General features: G+C 35.4%; 3 protein-coding genes and 1 long non-coding RNA gene across 7 annotated transcripts; 1 reads left to right on the top strand and 3 right to left on the bottom strand.

Annotated features, from left to right (window-relative positions):
* Nucleotides 1-201: 201 nt before the first annotated feature.
* Nucleotides 202-1,170, bottom strand: LOC121989720 (chaperone protein dnaJ 8, chloroplastic-like). The gene is made up of 3 exons (XM_042543929.1): nt 848-1,170; nt 509-577; nt 202-413 (listed from the first exon to the last, which is right to left on the bottom strand). Exons 1-3 carry the CDS (start codon nt 1,058-1,060, stop codon nt 216-218), a joined length of 480 nt encoding a protein of 159 aa, XP_042399863.1. The 5' UTR covers nt 1,061-1,170; the 3' UTR covers nt 202-215.
* A 5,855-nt stretch (nt 1,171-7,025) lies between these two features.
* Nucleotides 7,026-7,751, bottom strand: LOC121990704. 2 transcript variants are annotated; one of them, XR_006114671.1, is made up of 3 exons: nt 7,678-7,751; nt 7,305-7,387; nt 7,026-7,179 (listed from the first exon to the last, which is right to left on the bottom strand). It is a non-coding gene; the product is annotated as an uncharacterized LOC121990704 (long non-coding RNA). The 2 variants fall into 2 exon arrangements; XR_006114670.1 differs by having other exon boundaries at nt 7,026-7,387.
* Nucleotides 7,752-9,193: 1,442 nt separating this feature from the next.
* Nucleotides 9,194-11,387, top strand: LOC121990706 (E3 ubiquitin-protein ligase GW2-like). Its single transcript, XM_042544792.1, has 8 exons — nt 9,194-9,584; nt 9,682-9,733; nt 9,813-9,858; nt 10,301-10,382; nt 10,506-10,602; nt 10,688-10,784; nt 10,911-10,983; nt 11,079-11,387. The coding sequence occupies exons 1-8, from the start codon at nt 9,378-9,380 to the stop codon at nt 11,199-11,201; spliced, it is 777 nt and encodes a 258-aa protein (XP_042400726.1). The 5' UTR covers nt 9,194-9,377; the 3' UTR covers nt 11,202-11,387.
* A 482-nt stretch (nt 11,388-11,869) lies between these two features.
* On the bottom strand, nt 11,870-16,409 carry LOC121989722 (probable E3 ubiquitin-protein ligase XBOS32). Of its 3 annotated transcripts, none has more exons than XM_042543931.1 (10): nt 15,203-16,409; nt 15,026-15,085; nt 14,130-14,201; nt 13,872-14,047; nt 13,625-13,785; nt 13,467-13,525; nt 13,327-13,373; nt 12,895-13,035; nt 12,676-12,767; nt 11,870-12,400 (listed from the first exon to the last, which is right to left on the bottom strand). In XM_042543931.1, exons 1-10 carry the CDS (start codon nt 15,395-15,397, stop codon nt 12,129-12,131), a joined length of 1,275 nt encoding a protein of 424 aa, XP_042399865.1. In that variant the 5' UTR covers nt 15,398-16,409; the 3' UTR covers nt 11,870-12,128. The 3 variants fall into 3 exon arrangements, with proteins under 3 accessions (XP_042399865.1, XP_042399864.1, XP_042399866.1); XM_042543930.1 differs by having other exon boundaries at nt 13,467-13,528; XM_042543932.1 differs by having other exon boundaries at nt 12,250-12,419; nt 13,467-13,528.
* Between the last annotated feature and the right edge of the window lie 7,059 nt (nt 16,410-23,468).

Genomic DNA, 23,468 nt, shown 5'->3' on the forward strand with positions numbered 1-23,468 from the left:
TTATTTTTGGAGGATATATATTCTTAATAATTCGTATTCAATTTCAATAACATACGATAAACATCTATCGGCTTCTGAAAATAAGCCTGTAGCCTCCCTCCCAAACTATTTGTAGCTTGGGAAGAGAGAATATGTACATTATTAATTATTTTGACTAAAAACATTTTTAAAAAAAAAAAAGAAGCTTTTTTCCACTGGAGATTAGAGGCGAATATTTAAATGTAGGGATTAATGTGGGAAGAGTAGTCTCTAATTCCTGCTCCTTCCCAGCCCATCCATTCCTCCCACATATCCCAACTCGGATCATGCTTTCCCCTAAATGGCTCGTCCAGCCCGTCGTAGTCCCTCTTGTTTGGTTTCTTTGTTTTCGGCGTTTGATCTTCCTCGCCTTGGATGAACTTGGTCATTAGAATCTGGTACAATACAACGAAGAGATTGATTAGAATGAATGAGGGTGATCTTAAATGTATTATTATAGAGAATTGGGCGAATGACGGTGGCTACGTACATCATAAGCTTCGTAGATTTGTTGGAACTGGGCACTGCAATTACTCTCCTTACAAACGTCGGGATGATACTGCATCGAGAGTGGTAAACGATTGCAGTAAGAAGAGGGTTACCAGGATTGTATTCAAAAAAGGAGCAAATCGGAACCCTATATCCCCAAAATCAGCAGCAATACAGCAAAAAAGTCAGCGAATCCCAACGATTGCCGCAAAACTCCGAGAAGAAGAGTTCGATCATAAGATAGAAGCGAAAACCCCAATCAATCTCATCTTTCTATGCGAAGGAACGGGGAATCCACGTACCAAAAAGAAAAAGGTAAAATTTGGGCAGTCTAAGCTACCTGAAGCGCGAGCTGCCGGAAAGCCTTCTTGACCTCGTTCTCCGACGCGCCGGGCTGAATCCTCAGCGTCCTGTACTGATTCGCCAAGCTCCCGGACATCGAAGCCGCGCACCGCACCTCGCCGGCACACCGTCTTCCCCCTCGGCTCCGCCTTTCGATCCGTCCCCCGATCGGGGACGCCGCCGACGCTGATCGAAGCATTCCGGTCGCCATCGCTCGATCGCCCAAACAAACACAGCGAAAACAGGATCAAACCCCGACCTTTCTCTTCTCCGATCAAGATCGCACGAACAATGATGGAAGGAAGAAGACCACCGCTCCGAGTAGCGTTATATAGAGCAGGGAACGTTGCCCGCCGCGGTGACTCTTCATCCTTATCCTCTCTCGGCCATTACAAACAGCCATTTCACATAGTCTACCCAGACATCTACCTCCTCACATCATTTTTGTACCCCGCGATCGACGTGGGTAGATCAATCTGCTGTGAGGCCTTATCTTCCAAAATTCAACCAATTCGCCACGTCATATTCGGCGAAGAGAATCATCTCATCCGCTTTCGACGGCTGCTTCGACGCCACGTGGCGCAACCATTACTGTTTACTCTTTTTAACTCGACAACAACTTTTTTTGCCCCATTTTTTATTTTTATAAAATGGATAAAAAAAAACTAGATTAATTTAATCCCTTAAATTAGGGGCTAATTATGGCATTTATTAAAGGAACAATGATAAACCATTGCTTTTTATGGATAAGGATTAGGAGAGTAAGAATAGATAGCATTTACTAAAAGAACAATGGCGAATCTTTATTTAATGATGGATAATGTGACATTTATTTAAAAGAGAACAAGTAGCTATATAGCCTTAATTGTTGACTCTTAATTTGGATCAGAATTAAGTCTTTTGGTGCATTTAATTTTAGCGGCTAATCATGTTTTGAGTGCATTTAATTATATTACAAGAAGATAATAATTTTTTTTTTCTAAATCTCGTTGATCCACTAAAATAGGATATATCAAATTCATTTCTAGTGCAACGTCTTATTGTCTCTTCTTGAATATCTAACTAATTACCCCTGGATAAAATTGAGTTGGCTGAAATAAATTATTATATTATAGGATAAGGGTTCAAATCTCTCGATAAAATCAAGAAAAAAAAATCCTCTTACACTGACTATAAGTTTTCGATTTACCTTTTCACCAAGGGCGGAGCCCCCCTTGACTAGGATTGAGCTCTAACCCCACCAATTTCATAAAAAAAAATAAAACTAAAGTTTTTCTATAGATAGTCTCATCATCATTAATTTTCTTTATAAATGCTCTGGCTTCAAATAGGAAAAAAGTTATGGAAAAAGTTTCAAAAACTTTTTCCTTATTTAAAGCCAGAATACTTATGTTGCTTGAACTTTAATTAAATAAAAAAAATTTCAACATTTTATTAGTGCCATCTAGACCTGATCATTATTCAAAATCGACAGTTCGGAATCATCGGTTCAACAGTTTCAGGCAGATCGACCCTTAACCTTAACCGCCCAAGACGGTTACGGTTCACGGTTCGGAACCATCGATTCACGGTTCGTCACGGTTCAAAATTATTATATTAAAAAAATTAAAAATTAAAAATTAAAAATTAAACATTAAAAAATAAAATTTATTGGAAAAAGGGCTTGCATTTATTTAAGTTGCCTACGTATCTCTTTAGGGAAATCAAAATCCACGTAGTTCTTTTACATTTTTATCCTTTTACATTTTCACTCACTACCATTTCTTGCTCCTGTCGTATTTGTTCCTTCAGTATCAAAATCTTCAACTTCGTCATCTGAAAGTTACATTCCTTGGATTCTTTTCTCCAATCGTCCAGTAATGCTTGGGCTTCCAATGAGTCGGGAGACAAAGTTGATCGTCGTTCATTTAATATGTTGCCGCCGGCACTGAATGTCTGCTCCACAGCAACAGTTGACACTGGACAAGCTAAAATTTTTTTTGCAATCACGGAGAGAATGGGAAAGTTTTGAGTCTTCTGTGACCATCACTTTAAGATATCGAAGTTTTCACTATCTGCTTCATTAAAATCAAAAGAAGTCGTAAAATAATTCTCAAGTTCCTGTGTGGAACTTGAGGATCCTCGTGGACGTTTTGTTTGTTCTTTTAGTAAGAGTTGTGTTTTTGTAAGTTTTAAATTACTACTAGTAGTTTGTTGTATTTCAGAAATATTAATTTGTGTTCTATATTTTGCATAATATTGATTATAAATATCATATAAATAAATTCTAACATTATCTATAATATTAACTGGATCAGGGGAAGAAGGATCTTTAATTGGAATTAAAGCATCATAATATAAAGTTAACATTTCTTGTAAAACTTCTAATTTAAATCTAGGATCTAAAACAAATGCAATTAAATAAATTTCAAGAATTAAATAAAAATATTTTTCCCATTTAATTTTCATAGCTAAGATGCAAGGAGATAAAGATTCATTATTAATATGTTCATTTAAAACTAATACTATATTAGAAAAATTTTCTAAAACTAATTGAGTAGTGGGATAATAAACACCGGGAAGAAGTTGTTCGGTTGCATCATTAAATACTTTTAAATTTTCACAAATACTACTACAAATATTCTATTATTGTGAAAATAAATATATATTAGTATTAGTGTTTTGTGCAAAAAATGAACATAATAATTCTTTATATTGAAATGAATCTTGTAATAATTGGTATGTTGAATTACAACGTGTTGGTACATCACGTGAAAATTTTTTAGGTCTCATCCCATTAATTTTATAAAACCTACCTCATTGTTTCATTATAGATGGATGAGACCATAAATAAGAAATTGCAATTCTAATTGGTTTAATATAACTTTCTAAAATTTTTAAACCATCTTGAACACATAAATTTAAAACATGACATACGCAACGAATATGAAAAAATAAACCTCCAATAATAGGTTGACAAACAAATTTTAGATCATTTATACAAGCGGTATTGGAACTAGCATTATCTAATGATATTGAAAAAATTTTATGAGTTAAACCATATTCTTCTAAAATTAAACATAATAATTGTGCGATATTATGAGCATTATGTGATTCATCAAAAACTCTATAAGCTAATAATCTTTTTTGGAGGTTCCAAGAGTTATCGATCCAATGGCAAGTCGCACCCATATACGAATGTGTTTGCCAATGATCACTCCAAATATCGGAATATAAAGAAACTTTATTATCTAATTTACTAAATTCATCAATTAAATTCTTTTTTCCTTATTTTACTAATTTTTTAATTGTACGAGTAAGTGTAGTCCTAGGAACACGTTTAGCACATGGATTAAGAGATTATTTACAAAAATCTTCAAATGTGCATTTAGATCGAAAATTAAAAAAAGATGTTCTACGGAAATAAATTTAGCTAATGATTCTCTTAATTTATTATTCGAATATAAAAATAAATCGGAATCGGTACTACCGCTAGTTGAAGAAAATCTTGATAATTGTGTTTGAGAACGGTCGAGTCCATATTCCGTCGGGTGCTTCGTTTCTACATGTCGTTTCAACGACCCATAGCTGTTGCCGGCTTGGAATTTGTAGGAAGCATTGCAGTGCTTATATTTTGCACGCATTTCTCCCGACGAAAGAGTGACCTTCTCAAAATGTTTAGTGAAAATAGAAGACTTTAGAGGAGGAAGTTCCCGAACCATAGAAGTAATTGCATCGGTACTTCCTTGTGTTTCGGGTGTCGGATTCGGATGATGCTCGATCTCATCATCGGTGGATTGAATGTTGGGGTCCTCCTCCCGCGGATTCATTATTTGCTTTCCCTTCCGAGCTCGAGATGATACAACTCCGCGACCTCCTTCCATTGTAATTGAAAATTGAAAATGAAAGCGTGTAGAGTCTAGAGATTAGAGAATACGAAAATGAGATTAAGAGTAGAGAAGATGTGTGTGAAAAATGATAAAATGAGCTCTCTATTTATAGAGTTTTGATAGTAACGGACACTAAATCATAGTTATTGATCAAAAAACGATTAAATGATCCTAACCGTTGAAAAAAAAATATCGAAGAAACCCTCCCAACGGCTACGAACCGCCGGTTAACCGGCGGTTCCAACGGCTATGAACCTTCGGTTAACCGACGGTTCAAGCCGTTTAAGGAAAAAAAAATTATCGACTGAACCGGCGGTTCAACCCGCCGGTTAACCGAACCGGCGGTTCATCGGGTTTACAGCGAATGAACCGGAACCAGCCCGGCAACTTGCCGGGCCGGTTCCAGTTCGACCCGACGAACCGTGCCAACGGGCAACCGACCCGTTGACCCGGTTACGAGCCCGGGCAGGGTCCGGGCCAAACCCGGCCCAGGGTCGGGTCTAGTGCCACCTGCATGACGTTTTTGTCGCATACCACAAGAGCAACCAACACTACCGCAATTGCTTGCTACTCCTCGTAGCCGCAGAGCCGCAGGTGTGAAGAATTCTAATTTTGATCCTCTTTATCATTTTCTTTCATTGGGTTCAAATAGATCTGTTTTTTTTTTAAATGAATTTTCTTCAACCTCCTTTGTTAACGATGTAATCTCTCTATTTCTTAAAGATTTTTACATTATCCTTCACTTAATATTTCATATTCATGTCTGGTACAAACGTCAAGCAGTGACTCGACGAGTACAACCGCGACATCCCTTCTCTCAAATAACAGGTGATATCTGTGCGACCATTGCCGCAAGTTTATTTTATTTTGATATCATCTCTACGAGTCAACTACTATTAATATCCTTGCTTGATATTATCTCTACGAGTCAACTATTATTTCTCTCATTTGTTATAATTTATATATTATAATTATATCATTTACTTATATATTAAATCTAATATATTTATTTAATTGATAGGTTAATTCGTTTGGTTTTAATTTTTTCCATTTCTACCGCAACAACGATCTAGCATTTTCAATTATGAAACTTGTTGAAATAACTCTTCATAATAAGATAGAGGAAGAGTTATAATAAGATAGATGAAGAGTTTTTAACATATTCTATGGTCATTTATATTGAATGGGAGTTGATTGAAAAAATTGATAATGATATAATAATTAATAAATTTGATTCTAAGAAGAATCTAAGAGGATAATTTCGACGGTTAACCCCAGGTAATTTAGATCTTGGTTATGTCCCTGCTCCTCACATATGGTCATGGATCCGGCTGTGTGTGACCATTGGAATATCTAACTAATTAACGAGGTAAGAAAAGGAAAGTGATATCCCAACTAATTTTTATATGATTTAGGATTCATCCAAGGAAAAAAAACACATTTTGAACAATTAAATCGTGCAAGGAGATGAATTGATTGGAAGCTTTGATTCCAATAAGAACAAATATGATATTTATTATTCACGTAGAAGAATATGAAAGCGAAATCAAAATGTTTTATAATGGAGAGAAGAGTGCCTTGGCATGCATCTTAAAGCACAAAAAAATAAATAATTGTGAGTAATATATTTTAAAAAAAAACTAAAAGGACAACGACCTTGATTCTTCTTGCCGTTATTATTTATTTATGATGTGTATTATAAAAAGAAAACAAAATGGGGAGAAAGAAAGGAAATTTTCTATCAAAATTGAAAAGGAAAAAAAAAGGTTAGCCAACAAAGGAAGAAACCCAATGATGAATGATTGGGTGCGTTTCTTAGACAAGGACTTGTTTGTTTGTTGTTTACTTGAGGAGAGAAGCTGCCAAAAAGATATTCCATTAGTTAATGTGGAATTCATTTTTGCTCAATATTGATCAATTCAAAATTCAAGTGGGGGAAAATAGATTATTCCTCTGTGCACAGAGGCGGATTTACATAGTGACTTGGGGGGGCCATGGCCCCCCCACCCCAGTCCATGTGTAAATCCTGGATCAGTCCTGCTTTTAGCTCTCTTCTCATGAGCAAAATTTGAAGACACTCAAGCAGAGATCTCTTTTCAAAATTGTCGTCCGGAGAAACCAAAAGTTGGTGGATCATGGTGAAGGTTTATCCCAACACTGAAGCATATTGCGTAGCCAGTGGCGTTGAGGTCGCTAACAACGAGAAAGATAAAAGTAGGGTGCTGTCAGTGTGGAGGAGGTCTCTACTCTTCAGTTGCAGACTTGACAGACTCCATATCTACTAGACTGGAGTGTTCCAAAGAATAAGATACAATGAACATTCAACAAAGGATAAACTAAGCCAAAGAAAAACATTGACAAACTCCAGATCTGCTATTACAAAATTCAGGGAATGGAAATAGTGTATATATTGATAATAGGATGCCAAATAGAGGCATTTTGCGATCAACAAATAGACCCCCTGAAAAACATCGAGTTATGTTGGTCAACAGTGAAGAATTTACTGGGCTCTATAGGTGAAGTTGAGCAGGTGAAAGCTATATATATTTTTGTTTGATGGCAAATAGAGTTGTAGATAAGGAGTACCTGCATGTGAAGAATGTCACGAATGTGAGAGGAAAGCAATTCGAATACTCAGACGCTTCAGCTTGATGTAGTAATTAGAGTACCTAACCAATTAATAAACCCATATTATGAATAGCAATAATGAAATGCAAAGTAATAGATGCTGAATAGATGTGAATGATCAAAAGGATGGCAAATTGAATTCTACCCTAACGTTATCATATAACTGGTCTTTAGACCATACAAGTTCGCATGTAGCTCCGATGTGAAACAAGGGCCGACAGCTTATTTCAATGTCACAATATTACTTCGAGATATTGATATCAAACTACCAATAGAAAACTTAGGTCACGAGTTTTTCTAAATATATAATGAATTCTAAATTCTCCCGCACCATCGACAATGAATGTAGCGGCACAAGTTTTGGCCCCCCCAATGTTCAAATCCTGGATCCGCCCCTGTCTGTGCACCTCTTTGAAATAGCAAAGTTGTGGTATCAAGGGTCGTCGGTACGAGTTCAAAGAGTCGCCATCGGGCTCTTTCGGAGGCCAAGGTCAATGTTCATGAATAACACTAGTGTTAGTTTTTAAAGATCAACATAGTAATAAATCAGCACTACAATAACATTGATTTTTAAAATGCATGGTATTATTATTTTCAATATTCTTATTGTCTATTCTTGTTCATATATTTGGGCCTTCCAGTCCAATTGAGAATTTATGTTGATATTCAATTGAAAGCCTTTCCGACCCAAAGTTATTTTGATTTACAATTGAATTAGGCCTTTCCAACCCAATTGATATGCATTAGAGAAGTTATATTGACCATTATTATAGCGTATTTAACTTACAAATTTTCCAAAAGACATATTTATTTTTTATTTTATCTCTCATATCAGCTATTATAATGTTGCATTTAAAAAATAACATTAGTGTTGTACTTTAAAGATCAATACTACAATGATGTTATATTTCATACATCAACATTGCTATAGTATACTAATGTAGTATAATTCTACAATCAACACTGTAGTGATATTAATTTTTAAAATATAAGATATTATTATTTGAAATCCAACATCATAGTAATCCAACATCATAATCAGAACTGTAAATGAAGTAAGCATCCGTTAATAAGTTTGATATTCAGTTTGGTAAAAGTTTATTTATGTTCGTTCAATATACACAAAATTAATTAAACAAACAAGTTTGAATAGCTCGTTAAATTAAGCAAATAAATTTGAATATATGTTTAGTTCGTTAACATTTATAAATAATATTCGTGAACAATGTTCATGAACCATATTCATTAATAAAATTCTTATCAATATGTTAAATAAATAATAAAATAAAAAAATAAATTTGAATTATCAATTCAATAACCAATCAAACAATTAAAAATTTCAAACAATCAAATAATCTTGAATTGAGAGTTCAATAGCATCTAAACGAATCAAACTCAAGTCAATTTTGAATTGAGAGCTCAATAACATCTAAATAAGTTAAGCTCAAACCAAGTTTAAAACAAGCTCAAGCTTATAAAAAATAAACCAAACAAACTTGAATAAATCATTTTAAAAGCTTTGTTCATTTTAAGCTTGGTTCATTTTAAGCTCAGCTCAACTTGATTATCTTATCAAATAAGTTTGAACATCCTAAATTTTAGCTCGTTTATAGCTCTAACTACTGTGATGATGTTCTTTAGATGCATCACAAGAGTAGTCGGTGGGAGCTCAGAAAGAAAATAAATAAATAAATAAATCTATCTGTCTTTTAAAAATCGGAAGATTTTTTGTAATTTTAAGTGCGTCTGCTAAACTTATTTTGATAAACAATTGAGTTTGATTTCTTCCCTCCAAATTAAACCGTCTGGTGAAAAGTGGCAATTTCGTAATTATCAGGCACCGTAGGCAGCATTGATACTGTCTTCCGCTTCACTTCATTCTCCGCTCCGACCACCACCACCACCGCTGCCACTTTGCTTGCTTCGCCCGCTTCGCCCGCTTCGCGGTTCAAAAAAGCTCCCTCTTTTTCGCCTCCCGATTTCTGATAATACGATCCGTCCCTTGTGTGGAGAGCGAAGGGGGGCCGACGGATGGGGAATAGGATCGGCGGCGGCAGGCGGCGGCGGCCGGTCGAGGATCGCCTCACGCGGCCGCAGCGCCTCGTCCGACAGCCGGACGACGTGGACTACAACAAGCTCCGGAAGCTCATTCTCGCCCGGAAGCTCGCCCCTTGCTTCGACGCCCTCGACGAACCCTGTCTCCGCGACGACCTAGAGGAATGCCCGATCTGCTTCCTCGTAACCCTCGCTTGCCCTATCACTCCCAAACATTGAATCTTTTTGTTTTTTTAGTGGATCTCGATGAGAAAAATTTGACCCTTTTCTTTGCGAGCAGTACTTTCCCAGCCTGAATCAATCTCGGTGCTGCTCCAAATGCATTTGCACTGGTAAGGGGTGCTTAATCGCTTGTTGTTTCTGATGCCATTTTCATGGAAAGCTTAGTTGTTTCTTTAATGTGAATCGCAGAGTGTTTCCTGCAGATGAAGCCTTCTGTTGCGGATCATCCTGTTCAGTATCCTATGTGATCTGTATCTCCATTGAGCTCTGTCTCTCTTTCTACTTAACTTATTGGTCTGATTGTAATCTTAGTTCTTGTGATATTAATTGCTGAAATCGTAAAATGCTATTCTGAAAAGGAAAACTATATATATAGAGATTTTATCTGTAGTTGTTTCTGGTTTGTTGCTAATGATAAACTTCTATGAAAAATGAATTTTTGGAGCTCTTTTATGAAAGAATAATGTTAGTTCTATTCTTGCTGTGGCACCTCTTATATGACTGCAAAATACTGGCAGGTAATTCTTTGCTCAATCAACAATCCATACAATACCCCACCCCTATTTTGATTGCCATCAAGGGTGACCATTAGATCTCTCTTTATTCTTAGTTAAAAAGTGAATGAATGATTTTCACTTTTAGTTGATGACTTTTAAGAGAGTACTTAACAATCGAAGATGCCCATTCTGCAAGGCTTCCTGCTACGCAGTTGAATATCGCGGTGCTAGAACTGAGGAAGAGAAGTCCCAAGAAAAAGCTGTATGTTTTTCTTTTAAACAAGTTATGCTTCCTGCAATCCAGAAACGTAGCTGCTCTCAGTTCTCAGCTTGAGTTGATAATATCCTGAATAGAACTATGTGATGGCGGTTCTCTGTCTTATAGGAAGAGCAGAAGGTTATTGAGGCGAAACTAAAGATGCAATGTGAATCTCAAAATTTGGAGAAAGTTATGCCCTCGGGTCATATTGCACATCTCCTAGGTCTCAAATTTCCTTTAAAACTGTAATGTGTATAGATCTTGTTTTTCCTGTTAAAAGGTTACTGAATGTTTTTCATCCATCGCAGGAGCAACACATGTTAAGGAAATGCCTGATTTTGATTGCTCGCTGATACAGGAGAATCATCATCATCTCAGTTGGTCTCGCCAAGATTATAATAACAGGTCAGTGGATTCTTCTAGCATGATCATTATTAACTCAATTGGAACAGTGGAAATTGATTGGCTTTTTTGTAGCTGCATGAATTTTACCAGTAAACATTTCTTGATTGATCGTATCATTTCATGCAGGAACGATAACCTTCGAGTAAATCTTGAGGAAATTATGATCATGGAAGCAATATGGGATTCTTTTCACGTGAAGGTGAACTAGTTCTATGATAAACTCGATTTTGAGCATACTTGAGCTTTTGTTGGACATTGTGGAAATTTTAGTACTTTCAAATCTTTTCCCCTCAGGATTCATCTGCAAACATACTTCCAAGAACATCCGATGGAAGTTGTTCTCATCAACCAAAAAGAAGTCTGTCACTCGTCGAGTGTTTAGCCAACTCTCTTGATCTTGATTCAGATGAAGAGTAAACAGGATATTTTTATAGTTAATTGTCTTGTCTCTATTAGATATAAAATCGTGGTCATTTTATCATATGTTTTTTTATCTAAAATGAAAGAATTACCTTTTATTTGGGGATACATGTATATAAGATTATATTCTACTGAAAATGAACAATTGTAACTAACTGGATTTTGTGTGTGTGTGTAATCACAAATATTTGATTGTCGATTCTATGAGATGTGTGATTTGATGCCCTTCTCTTGATTATGAAGAACATGAAAAATGTTATGATTCTCATGAGGAAAGATCTTGTTTTCTCAAAGCCCTTCTCTCTATCATTGTGCTTGAGATATCGAACTGTGATTTCGAAGCTATTACTTCGCTCTCTTAATCTAATCCTATCTTTATCAGCTAAGTTGATCTCTGGGCAAGTCACTACTTTGTAACACTTATCACTAATGTGATTCTATGTCAAGGGCAGTTAGTAGGGTTTGTTCAGTGTAGGCATACACTCGAGTGCAGGCGGTACTTCGGTTGATGGAAATTTGAAAGATTGTGGAGTTTGGATGGTCTTCAGTCCTAATGTGAACTATGCTGTCAAGGTATGCATTCACAATCGATCAATTTGAATCATCATCTAATACTACTAACAATGCAGCAAACTCCCATTCATAATTCGAAGTTGACAAAAAAATAAACTTAGAAATCTTCACATTTAAACCAGTATAAAAACATAACGATCAAATAAAGAAGGAACGATAAACAGAAAATTCAAACAGAGAATGTAAAATGTTCTTACAGATATCTACATGTCCGTCGAATGCAAACATTGTCAGTCTTCACCGAGAATTGCTTTGATTCATAATGCAGCTGCCTTGTATTGTTCATGGAGTTAAGATCACAGTTATGGAAACTTATGAAAACTGAGTGATTGAAACAGAATGTTGCTTGCTTCACTTGTATTTGATGTCAGGTTTGGTTACCCGTGTATCGTTCTTGGTGTCAGGCTTTGAGGTCATCATCGAGCATTCAGTAAATAGAGATGTCGATGAACTGGCTGTCACCAAGGCCTTCATCATATTAGCATCTGGCAACTTGATGAACGAGACAATAGCGTGTCGGCAGAGAGGACATGGTATTGATCCAGGAGGGCCTTGCACTTTCGAGGTGTTATCGGTCGAAGAAAGATACAGTGCACAGTTGGTGCAGAATTCATGGTGACAACCTGCAAGATTCAAGCGTGCCTTTTGTACATTCAGATTAAAGTAATTCGCCATTGGCGTGATGATTCGCTTAAATGACAAAACGGATCTATTAGCCTGATTACCTGAGTTTAATCATATAAAGCATCTTTGCTATCCCATGTTTTACATATCTCTTAAATGACAACTAATTCGAGTTAATAGTAGCTTACTCATCTAATCATATAAAGCGTCACTAATGAGATTAAATTAGCTGTCACTAATGCTATATTTCACATTCATTTTGAAAATTGTGTACCTTCAGCGGCTACTGTGCATTTTGATTCCAAGCAAATGGCACAAGGATCGCCACAAGTCAATCTATGTTTTACATTTCTCCAGCCGCATGCTCTGTGTAGCATTCAAGGAAAAAGAAAAAAAGATGATCATATAGTTCCCGTTCATAACTCAAACAGCAAGTTGTTTCTAAATAATCTAAAGAAAAGAATGTAAGAAAAAGATTATTTTGTCAATTTACCGAGCAATCTTGACAATGCTCATAAGTGGCAGAGAGAGATATTTTGATGGAAGAACAGCTATTTGACCTTCTGTTTCATTTCGTAAAATACTCTCGAGCCAGTTCTTGCGCCACGAACGAGCTACCATCAAAGGGGTCCAACTTTTCACAGCATTTGAAGAAAGGATTCAACCATAAACATTAGAATCTAAACCAGAAATGGTATCCAAGCTAGCCTAGCAGAAATGAAAGCAACTTTTACTTAGGTATAGTGGTAGTATGTAGTTCAAATGACAGTCAATAAAGAAGATAACTGAAAGCCAATAATTTGGCATTACTATGTCTTATAATTGTTAATTTCTTTTGTCATAATTCATCAACTACAATTCACAACAAAACATATGTCGTTTCTGATGCGAGGCAAGACTTGAGGTTGATAAAGAAAAATCTTACCCATTTTCATTTTTGGCTGTCAAGCTAGCTCCTCTTGCAATTAGAACCTAAATTTCAATGTTTCTTGAATGAGATTGATAGCTAGCATGTAGCGAGCAAGCTACTGAAGAATAGCTGTTTTGATGAATAGGCAGGCATACCTGACAACATACTGCATTTCCCCCACAAGCAGCATAATGAAGAGGTGTGCTACCGACTCCTGCTACAAGGAAAAACATCTAAGTAAGTTTATTTGGACATGATGATGAGACGGTGCAATGAAAAAGAAAATCAACTTAAGAACTAAGGGTTTGAACACCTATCAGATCTATGGTGGCACCATCATTCACTGTGACCTCTGAAACACAAGCTCCTAAGTCAAGAAGTAATTGGACACTCTCTGGATGCCCATTTAATGCTGCCAAATGAAGTGCAGTGATGCCTCCGTCTGCACGTCTATTAACTACCTTACACAAATCACTAAAGAAACCAAGGAAGAAAGCAAATATAAATTTTTAATAGTCGCAAAAAGTTATTAGTGTAATGCACATGAGAATTCAACATACACCTCGTCAAAGGAAGGAAGTGAATCTTTCTTGGCAAATCTACCCCTCATGACACTCCAAAAGTCAGGTATGCTGGGAATATAATCGACAAGAAGAAGGCGGATACAGCGAGTATGACCATGTAGAGCAGCAAAGTGAAGAGCAGTACCACCGCTTAGATAATCACTTTTGTGTATCTAACATGCATATTAAATTTAGCCAAAAGATACGATTCAAATGGAATGTCACATGCAAGTATTATCCACAGAAGGATCTTACATTGGCTTTGAAAAGCATTAGAATCTGCACAACCTCCCAGTGCCCATGCAGACAAGCTAGCATCAAAGGTGTCTGCTCAGACATCAAAATGCATTTAGACCAATTTTATTCGTTATTTGAAGAGATGCTTAATTGGTTGGGTCATCAGGTAATTTAGAATCAACTAAAAATCAAGATAGTGATTCAACCAATGGTAATTTGATATTCTCTTGTTTGGTATGTCGCTGAATATCGATTGATTTTTTTTATATGAAGTCATTGTCCAAAAACAAAACCTAAATCTGGAACTCCTGATGACTTAAGCATTTTGGACATTGGAAGTTGTTGTCAGTCCGTCAGTTTGTATCATACATTGGCTTGTAAACTATAACATTATTTAGCCTCCAACATGCCAGAAAAAGGCTTAACTTTTTCGATAAGTGGCTTGTCAATCAAATCTTAGCATGGTATCATAGCATTCCCTGTGAGTTTGAATCATAAAAGGTCCTTCATTTTTCTTCTACCATCAGTCCTTGTTTACTTAGATCAATGACCCATTCATAAATTTGGGCCTTTGGATTTCACTCTTTTGCTATTCGAGCTTAGTCCAGGTTGACCATGAGCGAGATGTTCAATTATATGTCAAGAAGTTCAACCTTTTTCTACGAGTTTAATCTTCTGAATAAGCACTTGTTACGTCAGATCTTTAACAATAGAAAGTGCTAAGCGCCATACCAATTTACCACTATACTGTTATCTACCACAAAATAAATATAAGCATGTACATGTGAATCTTATCATTCATGACTCTAAGACCAAATACCGATTTTATAACAGGGAAGGCTACAAAGTTCTAGTAAGAAAGATGATTAGTATCTAAGCAACAAGCAATCAATCAATGTGAAGAAAATCCTCACCTGCCCACTAGAATTCCGAAGGTTTATATTGGCCCCAGACTCAACAAGAACAGAAGCTACCTGAAGGTGGAACCACCTTGATTTAATGATTTTTATTTAAACTTATCTCTGGTCATAGAACAAAGCATATATTTCAGAAGATCATATTTAAGAAAATGTGTTGAGAAAATCAATCACCTCATGATGACCATGGGAAGCAGAGTGATGCAGTGGAGCAATTCTCAGGCCAAAGGTCGAGTACTTAACAAGTTGAGGATTGTATTCTAGAAGAGCCTTGGTTTCCTCAAGATCCCCTTCTCTTGCAGCCATAACCAATCGCTCTCCAGAGGCCGAGCAACCAATGGAATTCCTAACTATGCTTAAGATTCCCATGCTAGCAAGCTCTGAATAGTTGATGAAACAGCCAAAAACTATTTCTTTCCAGCAAAAAATCAACTCCAATTGCTGTTGATATTGAACAGCTAGACGTGCTTATGCTGCAGACTCCATAATGTGTGATCCATGAAACTGAACCAAACTTGGCATTTGCCTCCGAAGGAAAAGTTAGGAATCATAAAACCAAGAATGGGATTCGAACAGGTATCACATCTAGAACAACTCTAACACTACAAGACTACTTTGTCTTTCCCCTATTGATATGATTCTGCTGCAATTTGTCCCTTTAAGGAACTAGAGGAGTGGTCGTTGAGGACTAGAAATTACAAGGTAGAGGACTAGAAAGAGGGAACACGAAGTACTCGGTTATCACTTTCAGAACAGCCTCATCACTGTCAGAAAGGGGGCCAAAAGCAACAAGCACACACCGAAGCAAAAACAACAAGGGCCTGAGTGCTAGTTCAAAGCCAAAATAAGGAAGAATCCCAAGAACAGGAAAAGCTCCCTTTTTTAATATCTTTTTCACCAGAAGACAAGAAAGCGCCAATCGTGATTCACAATCGGTAGCCAGACTGTAAAGAGGCATCTAAAAACCAGAAAAGTCCAACATCTGAATCAAGATCGCCAAGGACAACTTCAAAATTGCAGTAAAAAAAAGAGAGAAAAAAATAGCGGTTTTGATGGTTTTAGGGGATGAAGCGAGGCGATCACGGATCAAACGCGGTCAAATAAGCCGAAACGAATTAAAATACCAGCACCAAAGCCTTCTACCGGCATGAGAAAAAACGCATCCAGACGAGGCAAAAACACAAAAAAACACGAAATTTAGAACTCTTTTTCGCAGTGGATTGTTGCGGAGAGACTGAACCCACAACGCAAGCATGTCTCCATGATTGGAGCAACGACAGCTAAATGTGGGAGATGGATGCAATCGCCCTGAGCGCTTCTCTTTCCCTGTCTTGTGAGCCCCTCCATCACATCACCGCCATGTTCGTCTTCCATGGCCTCTCCCCAATCAATAAACATTAATTTCATTTTAACCCTTATAATTTAAAATATTATAATTATAAAATGCATCAACGAAACAATTATTTAAAATAGCCCAAAATAATTTCAGGCAGGTTATTATTTAAATATATTATTACTAATGTTTGACTTGTCTCTAAAACTAAAATTTACAAAATGATAAAAATAATATACTTCTTTATATTTTTCTTTGAATGCACATATTAACATGTAGAACCCATTTTTTGTGTTAAAAGATAAATATATTCGTTCTCAATGTCTCCGTTAATTTGTCTCAAGACCAATACGAAAAAGGTAAATCATGAATGATTATTAACCTTTGAAATAATGACTAGTACATGTAAAACTCATTCTTGCACTTATTATCTCCCTGCTTGATTCTATTTTTAATCTTGAATGTCTAGAAGGAATTTATCTTAGTTGGTTTATGCAAATTATATCAAATAATTTGATGTCTACATCTTAATGAATGCATAGCGGTATTTGGTTAAAAAAAACAATAAAATTAAAATATTTTTTCTCTGTTTTTCAAATTTTGAGTGAAAGTAAAAGCCTCAATTCGGTCCAAGATGGAACTAAATCGAATTTAAATTATAAAAGGTTTGGCTTGACTCGGTTTAATCCAAATGTGGCGTTATTAGTGTAGACCAAGTAAAATTTGATATATCAATTTGTCATACTATATTATATTAAGAGTAATATTTTTTTAAATATGAATTGAATTTTTATTCGATTGTTGTTGATTGGACTCGGTTTAAACAAAATGTGACTCGAATAGGGTTGAACAAGTAAAATTGGACACGTCTATAATTATGAGATGTTACTTGGACATGATTTGTTACATAGACTGATAGAATTGTATCCTAAATGTTAAAACAGTGGCTAACTTCAAACAGACATTGCAATTCAGAAATTATTATGCATGACAGTATACCTATTATTCCTTCGAGTGAGCTTTTCGATAGAGGGCTTTACTGTTGGGGAGCCCAAACCAGATGCGGCCTAAAATATATTTCTTAACCTATGCAATAGAAATTTAAAAATAATAGTAAATTATTTTTATTACTATACACATACCATACACATATGCAAATATGATCATAAAATAAAATTTTACTGAATTAAATTTATGCTAGATATGTCTGATAGATGACGTAGAACGGGAATGACATCGACCAAGTGACGCTCTCGAGCCTCATTCTATCCGTATCCACGCCTAACGATCGTCAAGACGACTTCACAAAGTCATGAGTCCTATCTTCGTCTTCGGTACTAGCTGACAAACGGAAACAAAATGATCCGAGAGAAGGATCAAACCTTGATTCATATTTGACGGCCGAAGCAACCCAATAACACGAAGCAAGCTATGAGAACAACCCTTAGGAGCTACTGTTCCAATGGCACAGCAGGTCTCTGCCTACTGTTCGGCAGCCAGAAATGGTCCCATGACCGGTGGAGGGCCAACCGAGGGAGGGCGGACAGTCAACGGTGCTAGGGAGCGTCGGCGGCAATAAGATAGCCTTTCTGAAAGGGCTGTCAACGGTGGACAACAGTCGACAGTTGTTGTTAGTGGGCTTGGTGGCGTTCTCAGCACCATGGCTAGCGGTGATCGGTCAGAGGTGTGGTTGGATGACGCAGAACAAGAGGGAGAGCCCTCTTGTGGTCAGCAGCGACAAGGAGGCAGGAAGAGAGGGAGAAACTAAAAGCATAATTTTTAGGTGTTTTTGATTCAAGTTATCATATAATCTTGGTTACGTGATTACCAAGTAATCACATCACCAAGGTTATGGGAAATAAAACATAACCAAATGTTGTTTGGTTCAACCTAGAGAATGTAACAAAAAATTTTGTTTGAAGGTTTTAATGAATAAACTAATTTAATATTTTACTATACCCTTAGTTACAAAACCAACCATATATATCTTTTAAACTCTACTTTTTAAAAAAAAAAAAAAAATTCCTTTTTTACATTTTTTTTCTTTATTTTTATGTATTTTTTTATTTCTTTTTATTTTTTTATTTTTTTCCCAATTTTTTTAAATTTTTTAAAGTTTTTTTATTTTTTTAAATAGTTTAACTTTTTAAAAAAAATTTCTGTTTTTTTTTTTCTATTTTTTTATTTTTAAATTTTTTATATATTTTTTTCGTTTTTTATTATTTTTTATGTGTTTTTAAATTTTTTACGTTTTTCTATTTTTTTTCTATTTTATTATTTTTTTTACGTTTTTTTCCCCTATTTTTAAAATTTTTACATTTTCTTTAATGTTTTTTTTCACATTTTTAAATTTTTTAAAAAGTTTTTATTTTATTTTATTTTATATATTTTTTATTATATTTTTCTTTTTTTATCACATTTTTCTTTTATTCGAGGATATTTTGGGTAAATTTTTTTTTTTACCCCGAAATCAAGAAAAACTCTGTTTTCCGAGGTTTTCCGATTCCGGGTTGCATGCCCCTTTTGCTGACGTGTCGGACATGAAACATTACTCGGAAATCATTGATTACCTAAACTAAACAGGATTTTCGGTGATAATCTTGGATGGATAACCAAGATTATCAAAAATAAAACTCCCAACCAAACACACCCTTAGGTTTCTAATTAGTTTAATTAAAATTCTCTCTTCAACCTAGATATAAGTATATCTCTTAATAGGTTTGGATCCATATCCAAAACCCCTTATTCATTAACCCATTGACCCAACCCACCAACTTAATTTTGGTTCAATATTAAACCAAGTTGGTTCAAAACCAAAACACTTTTCAACAACCAAACCTCTTTTAATTAAAATCAAACCAATTTGGAGTATAATTAAACCAAAGAGGTTCAACTCGTCTTCAAAAGATGTAGTTCACTCGTGCTTCCATTCTGACAAAATATCTTCCATATTTGCTCTTTGTCTGGTCCAATCAGATTCAGTTTCTCTCAATCTGATAATCCAATTCTCAAACTCGTTTTAAACCCTTCGGATAAACTTGTAGTGTGTAACCCAATAGGTTCTAATTACTTTGACCATCCATAATTAACTATTAATTATGGATCGACCATGAGTGACATCTAGTAGTACATCATGATCCCCAATTGACCGAAAAATCAAATGGTTGATTCCAGAACCACTTCTGAACCTTTCAGTAGCTACAGTGAGTCATGACTCATTCCTTTCATTTGTCTTATACCTACTTGGTTAGGGCATGGTCTATATTGTAAGGATCTCATGCATAAAACAACACATAATGTAGTGAAAAAAAGATCCTCTAGAGATCCTTGCGAATACTATATACTATATTTTCCTATTCTATCAGATAGAATAATTACCTTTGTTGTCTGAACCGGTACTCCTGACAACAACTTTGATTCGGATGCATATCTCAGCATGATCAGTACGTCTGTGCCTCTACGGTATCCATACGAACACGTTCTTCATCCGTCTCACGAACTCACAACTTGGAGAAGAAACAACCTTTGTTGTGTTAGCAACTATATAAGGTTGTTTTTGGCCAAGAGAATAAGAGGAAGAAGAGCAAAAATCAAAAGGATGACCATCACCCAAAATGTTATTTCACCAATATAAGGTTGCTTCACCAAAAGGTTGTTTTTTCAAACGGATTACTTCACCAAAAGGTTAATTTACCAAAAAGGTTACTTTACCAAAGATTATTTACCAAAAAGATCACTTCACTTAAAGGTTACTTTTACAAATGACTTTTATACTCATTCAATAAATACAGAAGGTTTATACCTTTTGATCTCCTTTTTTCATAAATACTCCAATAATCTCTATTAATGGGCATTAATCTTCTTTAGTGGATTGGATGGTAATACATTGGATTAACCATTGACCTAATAAGCCAATGAGTCTAATCCAAAATCATTTGAGTCTAATTCAATGAGTCAAATTTGGATTAGACTTATCCTATAATCTTAGGGTCCATCATATTTTAGTTAAACTAAAATAAATCCATCTCCAAATCAATATATTCTTTGTGTATGACCCAATAGGTTCTCGTAACGTTGATAATGTCTCTAAAACAACATTTTAGATACATAAGCAATGAGTGACATCTAGCAATATATCATTGCTACCAAAATGACGAGAATGTCAAAATTCAACCTAACCTTTCAGTGTTTATTATCATATATGACTTGGTCCCTATTCACAATATCTAGATTAATCAATGAGGCATAAACCATGTCATCTTCTTATCAATCTCTGTGTTTCTTAATCTCCAAGTAGACTCACTTAATCAAATGAGTTCAATATCTCATATTAATTTATTTAAGCATGGTCATGCATTTTAGTAGTCCTACTAAATCAAGGGGCTCACATATATCTCTTCCATCATATGAAAGGGATAGATCTCATCTGTATCACTCACATCCCTCCCCATAACTTATTGTATACTCAGTGCTCAACTTTATAATCCATCTTGTTACATGTGACGTTTGCTGATACAAAAGCATACAACCCCATGTGTAGGGAGTCGTAATGACTTCAGGTCTATGGACTATTCATACCAATAATCACTATGATAATGTTTATGACACTGATATAACGATTCATGAAACATTCTCATGGTGAGTCAATTCAGTACATATTCTCTAATATATACTCATATGTCAACGTGATATCTCATATTGATGATTTATGAGATTAAGTCACCAATTGACCTACATGTTAATCTCAACACATTAATATTATCCTTGTATATTACTGATTGACTAGAAATAGTTAAGAGTAATGTCTATATATATTTATAGGCTCCTACTATCAATTTAACCAATTGATATGCTGTAGCCTAGAATCTACTATCCTAGAACATTATTATACTTCTTCATCTGATACAAATCTGAAGTAAATATAATAACCAAAACTTTTCCATTTATTATTGAAATATGATATAATGTGTCTTAAGTCAATCAATTCTTGATTGACTCTTAGGGCTTAAAATAACAATCTCCCGCTAACACTAGAGTTAATCACTGAGATATCTAATACTCATTGACCCAGTGTGACCATCATGCTTCCTCTGTGCCAAAAGTCTTGGTCAAAGAATCCGCAATGTTAGCATCAATCGGTACTCTACATATCCTCACCACTATCAATGATCTCTCGAATGAGATGGAAGCTTACATCATTGTAACCCTTTATAGCAAGCTCCTCATCACCTTCAAATATCAAAAAATATTCTTTCATTTTTCTCAAGTACTTAAAAATATTCTTGACTATTGTTTAGTGACCTTTACTTGAATTTAATTGGTATCTGCTCGTTATGCTTAACGCATACGAGACATCAGGGCAAGTACAAAGCATAGCATACATGATAGTCCCTATAGCAAATGCATAAGAAATCTAATCTATGCGGTTCCTTTCTTCCTTAGAAGAGAGGCATTGAGCCTTCAAAAGGCTTACACCATGTGACATATGCATGAATCCCTTCTTGGAATTCTGTATGGCGAAACGATTAAGCACTTTGTCAATATATGTACTCTGACTTAGACCAAACAAACTCCTGGATCTATCTCTATAGATCTTGACGTCTAAAATATAGGTTGTTTCACCAAAGTATTTCATTGAGAAACAGTTTCCAAGCCAAGTCTTCACTGATTGAAGAGTAGGGATATCATTTACAATGAGAAGTATGCCATCTATATATAATATGAGAAAGATGACTATGTTCCCACTAATCATCTTGTAGACACAAGGTTTATCTTCATTCTTGATGAAACCAAACGCTTTAATTGCATTATCGAATCAAAGATTCCAGCTTCTAGAAGCTAACTTTAATCTATAAATGGACCATTGCAGCTTACATTCTTTTTTCAACATCCTTTAAATCTACAAAACCCTCAGGTTGTGTCATGCACACATCCTCAAATAGATTTTCATTCAGAAATATAGTTTTGACATTCATCTGCTAGATCTCATAATCATGGTAAGCTACAATAGCAAGTATGATCCAAATAGACTTAAGTATCACAACTAGTGAAAAGGTTTCATTATAGTATATATCATGAAACTGCTTGAATCCTTTCGCTATCAATCACCCTATGCATATGAGCATCTATGTTAGTCTTCCTTTTAAAAACTCACTTACATCTAATGGGTTTGATCTATTCAGGTGGATCAACCAAAGTCCAAACTTGGTTAGTGTACATAGATTCCATTTTGGACCTCATGACCTCTAGCCATTTCTTAGAATCTGAGCTCATTATAGCTTCTTGATAGGATGTAAGATCGTTGAGATCAACAAGCATTACATCACCATGGTCAGATAAGAGAAAAGAATATCTCTCAGGTTGACAATGTATCCTATCAGAACTGTGCAGAGTTTGGCCTACTCGAACAAGTTGTTACTCCACAATTTCTTACGGTGTAGCAGATTCATGATCCACAACACTTTGTGGTGTCTGTTCAATATCCTTCAAGGTCTCGATGCTAGTTTGTATAGCTTGAATTTCTTCAAGATCGACTTTACTCCCACTAACTCTTCTAGAAATAAATTTTCTTTCTAGAAAAATACCATTTTTAGCAACAAACATTTTGCCTTGTGTGAGATTATAAAAGTAATATATCCCTTCGTTTCCTTAGAATATCCACAAAATAACATTTACCATATTTGTGTCCTAGTTTATCTGAAACTTGACGTCGAGCATAAGCCTCACAACCCTAAATCTTCATAAAAGATATCTTGGAACTCTTCCCAATCTATATCGTATATGATATCTTTATGATTACCTTATATAGAGCACGATTAAATGTGAAAGCAACTGTCACTAGAGCATATCCCCAGAAGGAAGTACGGAGATCTATATGACTCATCGTTGATCATATTATATCTAATAAAGTATGATTTCTCCTTTCTGATACATCATTCCAGTGTAGTATTCCAAGTGAAGTGAGTTGAGATACGATCCCAAACTTAATGAGATGGTCATGAAACTCTTGGCTAAGGTATTTCCCACCTCAATCTGATTGAAGGATCTTAATACGCTTACCAAGTTGGTTTTGTACTTCATTCTTAAGTTCTTTGAACTTTTCAAAGG

This window comes from Zingiber officinale, chromosome 6B, assembly GCF_018446385.1.
Source record: "Zingiber officinale cultivar Zhangliang chromosome 6B, Zo_v1.1, whole genome shotgun sequence".
In the NCBI taxonomy this organism is placed as follows: domain Eukaryota; kingdom Viridiplantae; phylum Streptophyta; class Magnoliopsida; order Zingiberales; family Zingiberaceae; genus Zingiber; species Zingiber officinale.